This window comes from Acyrthosiphon pisum, chromosome A1 (assembly GCF_005508785.2).
Source record: "Acyrthosiphon pisum isolate AL4f chromosome A1, pea_aphid_22Mar2018_4r6ur, whole genome shotgun sequence".
NCBI classification, from domain to species: Eukaryota; Metazoa; Arthropoda; class Insecta; order Hemiptera; family Aphididae; genus Acyrthosiphon; species Acyrthosiphon pisum.
This window is the reverse complement of record NC_042494.1, coordinates 147,275,001-147,288,552: the sequence shown is the minus strand read 5'-3', so window position 1 is coordinate 147,288,552 and position 13,552 is coordinate 147,275,001. Positions and strand designations below refer to the sequence as shown.

Sequence of the window (13,552 nt, the reverse complement as noted above, 5' to 3'; positions counted from 1 at the left end):
GTCACTGTATAATGGATGGTATTGATTTTGAATTTAATGATAAAATATCATTGTATAAGAAAAACGATTCTAAGCGGAGACGGTATGTCAGTCTAGGTATAGACATAATATTATATACTTACCTATGGTATAAAAAAAATTTGACCCATAATAGGTACCTATAATAAATTCCAAATTAATCATATCACAATATCCATTAGGTACTTGTAACGCGTTATACATCAACAACAAACCATGATAGGTACTATCATAGATATATATTAGGTAGTATACTTTAGAAGTTTCAAGTACCCACGAATAATATTATACAATCACAACAAAATAACTTTTTTTTTTTATTTAAATATACCTATTCAATCTGTTGACAATAAAAACAATAAGTAATAAGGATAACATTGAAAAATATATAAAACATGAATAACGTGAAGAGGAGACCGTTCATTAACGGAACGTCAGACATTTTTTTCCCCCCTATTTTAGGAGATCTCTAGACCAATTTCTTTTTAATCGACGGTGAATTTGTGGTTATGTGAGAGAGGACATATTTTGAATGAAGAGGTTTATGTGATTTGTTAATTTGTAGTAGTTCTGACTACGCCATGCGTGACCCGCCCACTGTAGCTTCCTACTCTGGATTATCCAGTGACGTAGCCAGGAATTTTGTATTGTTGGGGGGGGGGGGGGGGGGTAAGTATACAAATACAATATGTATTTTACTTTTTTTAATCTTAATAACATTTTAAGGTCAACACATTCAATGGGGGGGAAGGCTATAGCCCCCTTAGCCACCTCCTGGCTACGCCACTGGGATTATATTTAATATATTTTGCTTCTGAAAGAATTCCTCTAGTTCTTTGTTTTTTCTTATTTTCCATCCCTCACTTTTCTCGTCTTTTACTGGGCCAAAGATCTTTCTTAGGATTTTCCTCTAGAATAATCAATTTATTTTCCCCCGTTTTTCTTAATGTCTATGTTTCTGCTCTGTATGTAATTATAAGCGTAATAGTGAAGTATATAATTGTAACTTTATTTCTCTCGACAAGGACCGTGATCCTAGTATCTTTGTGAGTCTATAAACTATAAAGACATTTGTTTCCCGACAGGATTCTTGCTGCTACCTCCTTTTCAATTTCATTTTTTTCAGTCAATACCGAACCTAAATATTTTAATTGTTTGACTCGATTGAATTCATGGTTGCCCACTCTTAAGGAAGGATATATTCTTGTACTATCTCTTCTCCCCACCACCATGTATTCTGTATTCTGTTGTATTCTAACCTTCGTTTATTTGTAAGCCAACCTTCTTCGTTGCCTCCTCCAACGGCCGCAAAGTGTTCTTAGTCCATCGTGTTCATCGTATGCAGTCATCGTAAATCATGATTTATCCATGAGGACCAAATCATCTGCATATATACCTACACCAATAACGTCACGGAGGACACTTGACATATTACTAAGTATATTTTGTCAAAATTCTAACTATAAATGCCTATAAAAAAATGCTGTGCCCAGGGCCGTCCCTGGCCCCAGGCCCCGCTTCTTGGACTTCTCGTTTGGGTCCCGCGCTTACGCACACGAAAAATCCAAAGTTTTCTTTAAGTACAACGATTAACACATTTTATAGTAATTTTATTTAATTTGAGATTTTATTAATAATATATTATTAATTAAATGAAATCAAGAACGAAATACTTGTACATGATATACACGAATATACCATGGTAAAGTGAATAGTCTTTTTCTAGTATACTAAATAAATTATATATTATTATTATCTAGCCGTTAAGCGGTAATGAGGAATATTTTTTCTCTTTCTAAAATTAGAATTTGTACACAATATACGTGTTTTGTTATCTTGCGCAGCTGCCGGCTATTAAAGTGTTAACTTACGTACGCGCGGGAATTGAAGAAGATTTTAAATTATGATCAACTTTTTTCAATTTAAAATAAGCGATTTTTAGACCAATAAGCTAGACAAAACTGGAGGAATTTGGTTTGACAGATTTTAATTTTGAAAACGGATTATGATTGATTAACAAGTTTACTAGGGTTTTGCCAGAGGTTATTTTAGATTCTGAACGGAGCGAGGAAGCTATAATTAGTTTTACAATGGTGATTATTTATTTTTATTTACAAATGTCATTGTGAAATTAATGTTTTGGCCGTTTATTATTATATTTTGTTGCCATGCAAATTTTGCATGTTATTTATTATGACTGCCTAAACAGTTTAACTTCCGATAAATCGTCATTTGACTTGTTCGCGTGTTATTGTATAAAGTTGACTATTTTCCACGTAATAATGGATCGTCAACAAAAAGAATCACAAAATGCCTTTAAGATTACAAAAGACCAGTTGGAATTTCTAGGAATGGTAGCTAATACTGTACAGTTTGCAGCTATGCACAGGAATTCCATCGTGGTACCCAGAAAAATTAACGCCCCGGAATCTAATAAGGCAGACAGGAAGTTGAAGGTTGGAGACTTTGAAATACGACCAGTTCTGCAGCTACAAGTACCGAAAAGACGTTATGTTAGGGCGAAGTTGGCTGCAACACTGAGGTTGTCAGGAGCACTGTCAACTGCTTTACGTGCGGCAGCGGTGAGCAGATCACTGAACTACGTTATACCTGTACGCTTTCCTGGACGTGTCTCAATAGATTTAATCGGAAAAAAGCGTTTTCGAAAAGTTGCGATAACCGATGGTAGTGTGACATGTTGCCGGCAGTCGGTCACTGCAGATATCGTACTGCAGGATTTACAACAGCTGCAGTCCACGGACTGTGTACAGACTGCAGGTGTTGTAACGGTGGATATCCAACCTGCAGTCTTGTTTGCAGTGATTTGTCCACGGAAAACCGATGACGATATTGTGAAAGATGAAAATGTTGACCGGCCAGAAGCAGCAATAGCTGTTCGTCGACGTAGGGCGATCCTATCGGCTTTATGGAGAAGACTCCTTAAAGTCGGTAGGATTTTATGTTGCTGGTGCACCACAGTACCGTCTGAGGGTACGCCGGGTACGGAATAGCTATGAGCTAGCCTGCCTCTAGACGACGAGATATAGGTTAAGTTTTGACTGAAGGAAAATGTTCGGTTATCATGATTATTATATTAACTATCCTGTGTTCCCTTATGTGTATCCTGTGTATTATCTTTTGTTTGCTATATTATATTGTGATATTTATCAAGGTTATGAAGTGTTATAATTATTATTTAAAAGATGTGTTAAATATTTTGTTATAAACTGCATTCATTTTGACCTACCCAATGCACCAACGATATTCACTTTCCAATCGAACAAGATACTGAAGTTGAAAATCGAAGCATTATTTCGACTACTTATCGTGTACACAGACACAAAAAAAAATAAAAAAAAAATAAATAAATAAAAAAAAAACACACATCATTGTAAAATCAATACATTCATCGTTCCACTCAGAATCTAAAATTAATGACAAGTTGATTCTATAATAATGTAATTTACCAAAATGCAGATCTGTTGTATTGAAAATGTGCCGCAGTATTTTATCAAATTTTGAAAAAGTTTAGAATGATAACAAGTAATACTGTGGTGTTATTTTTGACTTGAAAACCACACTTATAAAGTAAGGGCAACTATGACAATTGACAGGCACATATGCAATATGTGTATGCAATGAAACCAATTATAACCTTAGTTATAAAATTTAACATTTTAACAACAAAATAATTGTCAAAGTTTGTTATTTTGACAGATATTTTAAAAGCTACCTTATGACAATAGTTAAATTACAATAATACAATGACATTAAATTATTTGTATAAAATTTATAATTTGATCTATAATCTTAAACATAATTATTTTAGCTTAGTTTTTGTTTATAAAACGGGTAGATAAATCGTTATATTCTAAATTATATAAACCAAGGTTCTGTTTAGAACTTAACACTCCCAAAGCAAGCTGAGCTTACATAGATTGTTGTACCTAGCTATTCAGTGGCGTATTTACGGGGGTGATATGGGGGATAGATCATCCCCCCCCCCTTGACCTTTTTTTTGTGTAAAATTAAGTTTACTTATTTTCTGTATTTTTCAATATGATACTACTTTTAAGTTTTAAGTAGGTACCTATATCTGTTTTCTAAATGTTGTAGCCGTGGTAATTTGTCCGCTTTGATATAGGTACTATACGCCACTAGTCGTTCGTGGTATAAATATCGGAAAGTAAAAACATATATCTTTATGATATACTATATTTTTGAATTCTCTGCGAATTATTTTTCATGCATTAGTGTTTATAATAAACCCGATAAATAGGTAGTCGGTAAATAAAACAAAATTACCATGAAGACTGTACTACTGTAGATTTACCATAGGGCATGGGTTTATTTTTAGTGACTGAAAACATTGTATTCACCTCTGGGTTACATCTTACATGCTTTAGATGTTTGTGATAAAGAGGTTTATCCAAATATTCATGAACTCTTGAAAATATTTTATACTTTGCCTGTATCAACTGCTATACACCTGAACGATATTTTTCAAGTTTTTATTAAGTATTAAGTCTTACCTGATAAATGGTATGACAGAAGTAAATATTTTATCAATTTTCCTATCTAATATTGAATAATAACTATAAATTAAATAGTAATTATTATATACTTTGTTTATTATAACCGACTTAGACACTTAGGGCCCGTTTTACAATCATAGTTTAAATTTTACCAGTTGAATTCCGCGGTTTAACATTAGTTTAACTATTGTAATACGGACCCTTATAAGAGGACGCTACACCCGCGTGTGTTGTTTCTGTCTAACACACGCACGACATAGGAAATTGTCGTTCACTATTCTCAATAGTGAGCTGTTAGTTTTGATACTAGAGTGAATCGACCTATTATCAAACTTTTAGGTAAGAACATTATTTGGGTCTTAGAGTGGGCGATTTTTCGATATTTTCATTTTCGAGAAAAATAAGGGTATGTAAAATATCAAAAATGCTCATATCTCGCTTGAAAATTAAAATATTAAAAAAATCGCCCACGCTAAGATCCAATTTGCTATGTCGTGCTTGTGTAAGACGGAGTCACGGAGACAACACATATACGGGTGTAGCGTCTTCTTAATGTATTGGCTTTATTTGCATGTCACCGGTCAATACAATAATCATGCCAGATAAAGTTATCGATGAACTGAGCATCCAAAAAAATAGAAAACAGGATTTTGTATTATAACTATTTTTTTTGTTTATCGTATTAAATACGGGATTGTCGTTAGTATGAATTTATAATAAATGCTATTAGGTACTATACAATTTGTGTTAATTCTTATTTCATTTTGATCCACACTAAACTTAACAAGTTAGAGGATTTTAACATTGTATATTATATTCGTATTTATTGAGTGTACCTATTATTATATATTTCATCCCCCCCCCCTATCAAAATTCCTAAATACGCCACTGTAGCTATTATATTATTATGTCTATAATAAATTTATAAGTATGTATTTTTGTGGTACAGATAAAGTCTTAATATTATAAACAATAATTATTGTCAGTCAAATAGACTATAGTCGACGATTGATCGAATATATAGATACTCAATTTGGTGCGAATTAGGTACACACTACTTTTGACTAATACTTACGATGGTGCAAATTACATACCCTTATTTTGGTGCAAATTAGTAATAATTATAAACTCTCAAATATATATCTAAAAACAAATTAAATTTTAAGCTTATTAAGTTATAGTATAGGTACCTAGTATTTACAGCTGCTATTTTTTTTAATATACAGTTATTCATTTCTGAATTGCACAAAATAACTAATAAGAAATCGATTGAATATCCAATATTGTAAAAATTCGAACTTCGAACGCTCATTAAAACTTAAATTGACTTTCCGTCGACCGTGGATATTTTTCTCTTGATAAAGATAAACAAACATATGAGGAATCTTGTATTACATATTCAAATCTTAGATTTAAAAAAAAAATTTTTATGAATTTTCAGCTCGAAATAATTTCCACATTTTCGTGATTTTTACGTATTTTGTCAAAATTCGAACTTTAAATGCTAATAAAAAAATGTGTGACAATGTATTTATCATATTTTTCAACTGCCATTGTAACAATATATTATAGGAATCTTGCATTCCTAAACGTTATTAAACGGAAAAAAACAAAAAATGAAAACGAAAAAAAACAAAAAACAACTGAAAAACGAAAACGAAAATAAATTATAATATTATACATTATTAAATTATACCACGAAAAAATTTTTTTTGAAAAAATAGTCACTTGTCTTTACTTTTTAATCTTTAACTTTAAAAATATTTTAATTTGATATCAGAAATTTTGAATTTTCTAATTTTTATATAAATTATAATTTTGATCTAAAATTTAAATATTAAGAATAATTAACTTTAATTTTTAACTTTTAAGTGCATTTCTGTAAGTAATGCGTGTTAGTATTATAACTTAAAAGTTAAAAGTTATAATTTATTAGAATATAATATAGGTATATTGTTTTTGATAATATTGTTTTTTTTTTTTACATCTATGATAATTAATTTTATTTTCAACAATTGAGTGCATTTCTATATTGCGCGTTACTATTATAACTTAAAAGTTATAAGTTATTAGAATATAATATAAAAAAAAAAATATATTATCAAAAACTTTATTTGGAAACAATTGGAAAATAACGTTTTTAAAAACGTTAATCAAAAACGACATTTTTTAAATCAATAAACAAAAACGAAAACGAAAAAATTAAAAACGTTTTCAATCCCTGCAATATGGAGAATCATATAACACCCCAAAAACGCAATTAATTAGCCATGTTTTTATGAGCCGCTGTATTCACATTGCCGAGTAGTGGGAATGGCACTATGGTGGGAGGAAATTCGGCCGGCAGACGTCATGTAGGTACGCCAGTATCGATGCGTGGTTTACGCATGGACTCTCGTGGCCCGGACTATAGTATACCATACCACCATAGAGGTATATGTTTTTATTTTCCGATATTTATGCCACGAACGACTAGTGGCGTATGCCGTATAGTAGGTATATCAAAGCGGTCAAATTACCACGGCTAGAACATTTAGAAAACAGATATACTTACTTAAAACTTAAAAGTAGTATTATGTTGAGAAATACAGAAAATAAGTAAACTTAACTTTACAAAAAAAGGTCAAGGGGGGATCTATCCCCCATACCCCCCTCCCCCGTAAATACGCCACTGTTATAAGTTATAATGTAAATACTAATATAAAGAATTAGTGAAAATTGGATGTATTGTCGGTCATTTGTTTAAGAATTACACCAAAAACCAAAATCGAGTTAGTCGAAAACTTGATTTTGAGTACAAATTACCGTTTTTCCTTAATTTTTTTTTGTTTTTCATGGCGCTTTTGAAAACAACTGGTTTTAAATTTTGACCTCCCCAAGATCTAGATTTGACTAGATTCACTTTCCCATCGAACAAGATATTGAAGTTGAAAAATGAGTATATATTGTATAAAATATACAGTATACACCTACTCAATGATATGTTTTGTTTGTAATTACCCGTTAGCCATTAAAATAATTATCAAATATAGGCAATAAACTTGAGTAAATTTAGTCAACATTCATTGCAGTAGCCAAACATTTTTTTTTAGAGGGGGAGAGAGGACATTTTTTCTTTAGTTTTTACAGAACTATATAGAATACTTATTACCTGTTACTTTATGATACCATTTTACATAAAATAAAGAACTTTGCATTGATTTTTGGTTGGGATTATATCAAGCCTTTTCTTCTACAGAAGTATAATCTGTTATGACTATGATAACACAGACATTTAACTTTTCATGCTTTGACAAAACCTCAAAATGTATTTATACATTACTAAAATTATAAATGTCATATAAAATGGTCTAGATATTACACACTAATATGATTATTTATTTTTAAGTAAAGTTGAATAGACCTAATGTTCAAGGGTAACATCCTCATTAAATCTAACAAAACATCAAGCTTTCATAGTTTCATTTCAAAACACGGTTTGATGTATTGGACTGCTAGAAAATAAAATGAAAAATATAATTAATGCAGATTCATTGGTAATTAGAAACTGAAAGGAGATTTTTTTGTTTTTTATTGTCTTAGAGGTACTCTTGTCATATATATTTTAGAATTACACAATTAAAATATAATACAACAAATTGCACAGTACAGACAATCCACTACGGGACTACATTTGTTTCACAAAAATTACAATTTGAATTTTATTTAAACTGAACATGTTCATACAACACATATTATATAATTTTTTTTTATGAATACAATATATTGGACAGCACATGTGAAAAGAAAAACACACAATGCAAGTATTGAGCACCTGATGTTTTAATACAATATTAGGTATTGTAATATATATAATATATAATGTCTAGGTAATACAAAGTAATAATACATTATAATATATAATAATAATATTCATAAAATATTTTTTTATCTGTATGAAACAACAGTGCAGCTTAAAAGATTAATTATACATGTTTAATGTAATTTATAACAATTGTTGATGGGTAACTTGAATGGTGTAAACATTATTATTTTTTACAATTAAAACGGCAAAACTTCAATACAAAATTATTAAATTAATAAAAAGCTGAGAAGTATATTCTAATATATGTATATTATAATATTTTATATACACACAGTTGTCATGGAATTTTAGACTGTTTTGACTGTAATTTTGTTTGCATGCACTCTTTTACCATCTAACTTATTATGAATAAATTGCTTTAAATATTTGCAACTGGACAGTAATGTTGTACTGTTCATTATATTACTAGGACAATCAAATAAATTATTATGTACAAAGTTTACGTAACATTTTTCTGTATAAGATTAAAGTTATTATATTTATAATTACATGAGTAATTATGTTTAAGTAGACAGCGCACAGGAAGACTAAAATAAGATGTGTAAATATTTTATATAGGTATTATAGTCAGAGCCACGAGAAGTAAGCAGTGACCACGTGGTCCTAGTTTACACCAAGTCCAGATTCAAATATCAACAATGGGTACTAAAAATCTTGCAATTTATAAAGGCATGTGCACTCGACACTACAGCACATGTCAGATGAACATGTTGAGAACTCAGGGCTACGAATGGAATAAGGGTTGTGGTATAGCGTTAAACACCGATTACTTTTTGTGGCCACCACTAACCGTTATAAATTTTATAATAATAGTGATTGTTATTCCTGTTGTGTATTTTATATTTTCAAAAAGTATTGAATCAAATAAACTTAGACTAGTGTAGAATGATAGTGAAGTATTATTTTCTTATTTTTTTTTTAAAATTATTATTAATATTCTTTTTTAAAGTTATTTATGAAAATTATAAGAATATTACCCAATTCTTAATCATTACAATATAATAAACTTAATAGATTTTTAAAAGCAACAATTTTATTACTTAACAAATTATATCATATTGTAGAGTTACCTATTACAATTTATTGTACTAATAAAAATAAAAAATGAAATATTTATAAAATAATAAATAATTAACATGATAATAATTAAAATAAAAAAATGTAGATGAAGTTAATGTACATAATTAATGATGGTATAATAATAACTTTGTCACTTTGGTAGTGTGGTATATAAAATGTCAAAATTGTATTTCTATATTTTAATCCAGTTTGTTTAATTAATTATTTACAATGTTTGGCTACCTAAATTAAACAAATTATAATGTAAACCCATCACAGCCAAATAAAGCATTTTTTTTTTCATACAACCATTGTTTGCACATATTATACCCATTACCCACACTGCAATTATGTTAGATATTATTAAATTAATTTATAACATAATGTAAGAAATGAATAGCATTATACTATACTCTATTCAGAATAACTTTGCCCACTTTCGCGCACGCGACTGAGCCGCCGGCAGCCGTCAGACCCCCTGGCGAAAGTCAGGAGCGCTGTGATTGGTCGTTAGTTGTCGACGGCTTCCGTCACCGGTCGCTATCGTATACGTATACACCTGCGGGACGTCGGCGGGGGCGTTGCTGCAAACATCAGCGCCAACTGGTGGCAACAGACATGCGCGAACTCGACGAGTTTTCGTCGATCGAGTGGGCAAAGTTATTCTGAATAGAGTATATGATACTAACATAGCAAGATAGAAAATGTAACTTTACATACACTTGGATTATACAGTTTTAAATTGACGTCAAAACATAAAAAAGTTTTCAATCTTCAAAAAGTTATCAACTGTAAATAGCCAAAGCTTATTTAATCAATATACATTTTTAGTAATGTCTTCAAACGAATACAATTAACAATTGTTTAATAGTGCATGATATTGTAAAATTTTAAACTTTAAACTTATCTTTATAATGATTCTAATGGTGTAAAATGTGTTATGTAAATATACTTTTATCAAAGCTTAGTTAATGATTGTAAATACTATTTTTTGTGACATTTTCACCACTAAAATTTAAACTAAAAAACATTGGAAATCTAATTATTTTGATAAGTGTGAGTATGAATATTGAATTATGATAACAATTTAACAAATTTATAGTTTTAAAAAGGAATAATATATTTCATATTTATAAAATAAAATTATCTTAAATTTCAACATAAAAATTTAATTATAAATACATTTTCAATAACAATAGCGGATTTAAGAATAAAAATGGCACTAAAATTGTAGCTAATCAGTAGTATTACTGAACTATAAGATATAAGTATGTCTTTTAGTTTTTATAAGTGTATTATATAAATTTACTACTCACAATTTTAGTTTAACTCATAATGACCAAAAGTAATATTAGGTATTACAAAATAAATAATACATTTATATTACAAGGCATTCACATTTGATATTTAACCATTATTTTTTGTACAATAGTCTGCTGACTTTCTAGTTATTTACATTTTTGAAAATACATTAGGTTTACCTAGTCAATGCATATTAAATAAAAAATATAATTTCATTAAGAAAATCAATAAAACGTAAAATGGCAAATGATTATACAATATTATTTATTACATATTTATATTCTTCCCCAGCAATGTATAAGAATGTTGGTTAACTATTTGGTCTTAAATAAACTTATTTATTGAAATTGGCAAATACAGCCCAAATTACGTCATTAGTAGAACCTTTCATTGACTCAACTTCTAAATCCATATCTGATAATTCTCGTAATCTTCTAGTAGCTAATTCATAATCTTCATCATTTAGTGGAGAAAATGCACTTTCCAGTACATCTGATGCTTGAGCCAACAATAATAAAGCCAACAGTCGTTTATCCATTCTATGTGGATCATTAATCCACCGAGACAAAACAGCATCTTGCACCTAATATTTTATATCATAAAATCATAATAAGTAAATTAATATGTTAATAAATTAATGAAGGAAACAATTGTTATGTAAAATGCAGAATACATAAAAACAATGTAATACTGAACTGATTACCTTTTTAACTAGCCTAACTTTAGCTTCATTATCTGTTAATGGATGCGTAGTCATATCAAATAAAAGGAAGTTTTGTTTTTCAGTGGTGAGAACACCTTTTTCTACTAAGTTTTTTGCTAATCGTTCTCTCACATTTTTCAGTTGATATTTGATTTTCAAAGGATTCCACGTTTCACCTGTAAACAAAAATTAAGTTAATTATGCTGTTATACTAGTTATAAATGATGATTTAAAAAAAAAAACTTTTATTTTATAACACACCACTCAAATATTCAATCCAACTTTGTATTGTTTCAGGAGGATTGGTCTCTTTGATATGTTTGAGAGCTTCATCTAACAAAACATCACCTGTAGGCGTCTCATTTTTTATAATTACTTTCCTCATTTGTAGGCTTTTTCTTCGCATGCCAGCTTTTTCTAGTTCAATTCTTTGACGAAGTGCAAGTTCAACAAGTATGCATCCACGTAAGCCAGATGAAATTGAATCATTCCAAAATGATGTATACCCCTATAAAATAATTATAAATGTGAATAACCTTTTGTAAATATGTAATAGTAAGCTAAATAATTTACAGTAGGTATTTAACAAAAGTGTCACTGGAATAGTTATACTTTAATGATAATATTATTAATAATGTGTTTATGTTTTGAATCTGTAAATAATATAATAGATTAGAAATAATGATAGGTACTTAAAACTAGAGATGGGCCAAACACTTTAAATATAATATGCAAGCATTGATTTTTTGAAGTAAAAATTATGAAATTTTAAATTTAAAATGATTTTTGTGCAGATGTTTCTTTAATTTATTTTATTTTATTACTCCCTTTATCATAAATTACAGTTAATGTATTAATATTTTATATATGTAAGATTATCACAAAATATTATTACTGTTGTAAAATACTCTTGTTACAGCTAATAGCATGCCAACTGGAAAGTTAAAGATATTTATTATATCTATAACTTACACTTATCATAATATTACTATTATTTAATTATTTCTTTGAAAATTGTTATACTTATACTACTAATTTGAAAGAATAAAAAGTGATTGATTTAAGATTTCAGTGATAAATGAGTACTTGATAATTCTAAAGTTTAAAGTTCTAGGCTATGTATAAATTCAAAAATTATGATCTTTAACTATCTGCGAGACTATCTGTGTAATTATTGTGTTTTAGACTTGTTAAGTAAATATTACAGTAAAATGACATCATTTTACAATATATGTAAAAAAATAATGAAAAAAATGTATTATTTATTTTGTTAATCTAGCAATTAATAATTGCATTCAAAAGGTTAGGTAAGGTCCTTAAAATTAAAATTATCAATAGATTAAGTCATTATTTTCCAAGTAAACAACTGTAATCAATCTGTCAAATCAAAACTGTCAACAATACTTATAGCTAATAAAAATATTGTCATTATTCATTCATAAAAATAATTTACCCATTAGATTAGTAGGAAATGTTTTTAAAAATATAATTATATCTAACTATAATAAAAATTTAGTTTATTGTTGTTTACCTATTATATATAGGTTGGTATCGGTTAATCAGGCACAGGGTCTGCAATCTACCGCAGCCCGCAGGTAGATTGCATACCAGATAATATACTGCTGCGAATCAGAATTTTTATTCTGGGCAGCAGAAAAGTTAAGATAAATTTTGAACACCATACAACGAATATTAAATGACAAATTTAACAAAATTTGAGTCATATAGAGTTGGTACATTTAACGGGCAACAACTAAGTGCACGGGATCAGCTAGTATAATACAAATGAAACATCTAAATATAGTGTATCTACATCAATATTCAACAAATATGGTGCTTAAATAAGCAAGGGCGCCCATATGGGGGGGCAAGGGAGGGACATGTCCCCCCCCTGGAAAATACCGAAAATCTTGGAAAATTGTTCATTGTGATTAGAATCTATTTTTATTAATTTAAAAATTTAATTTAATATATGAAAATCTATATTTTGTTTATGGCAATATGGCATTTTGGTTTATTTACTTACTTAGGCAAATCAGGTTATCACCTATAAATAACCACACGTTTTTT

General features: G+C 29.2%; 1 protein-coding gene across 1 annotated transcript in view; it reads right to left on the bottom strand.

Annotated features, from left to right (window-relative positions):
• Positions 1-10,777: 10,777 nt before the first annotated feature.
• The window catches only part of LOC100159382 (Golgi phosphoprotein 3 homolog sauron), a 6,945-nt gene continuing 4,170 nt past the window's right edge, over positions 10,778-13,552 (bottom strand). The window contains exons 2-4 of the mRNA XM_001951949.4: positions 11,744-11,990; positions 11,483-11,658; positions 10,778-11,362 (exon numbers count right to left, since the gene is read on the bottom strand). Of these exons, the coding sequence (XP_001951984.1) occupies positions 11,114-11,362; positions 11,483-11,658; positions 11,744-11,990 (672 nt within the window). The 3' untranslated portion in view covers positions 10,778-11,113. The remainder of the gene's footprint in view (positions 11,363-11,482; positions 11,659-11,743; positions 11,991-13,552) is intronic.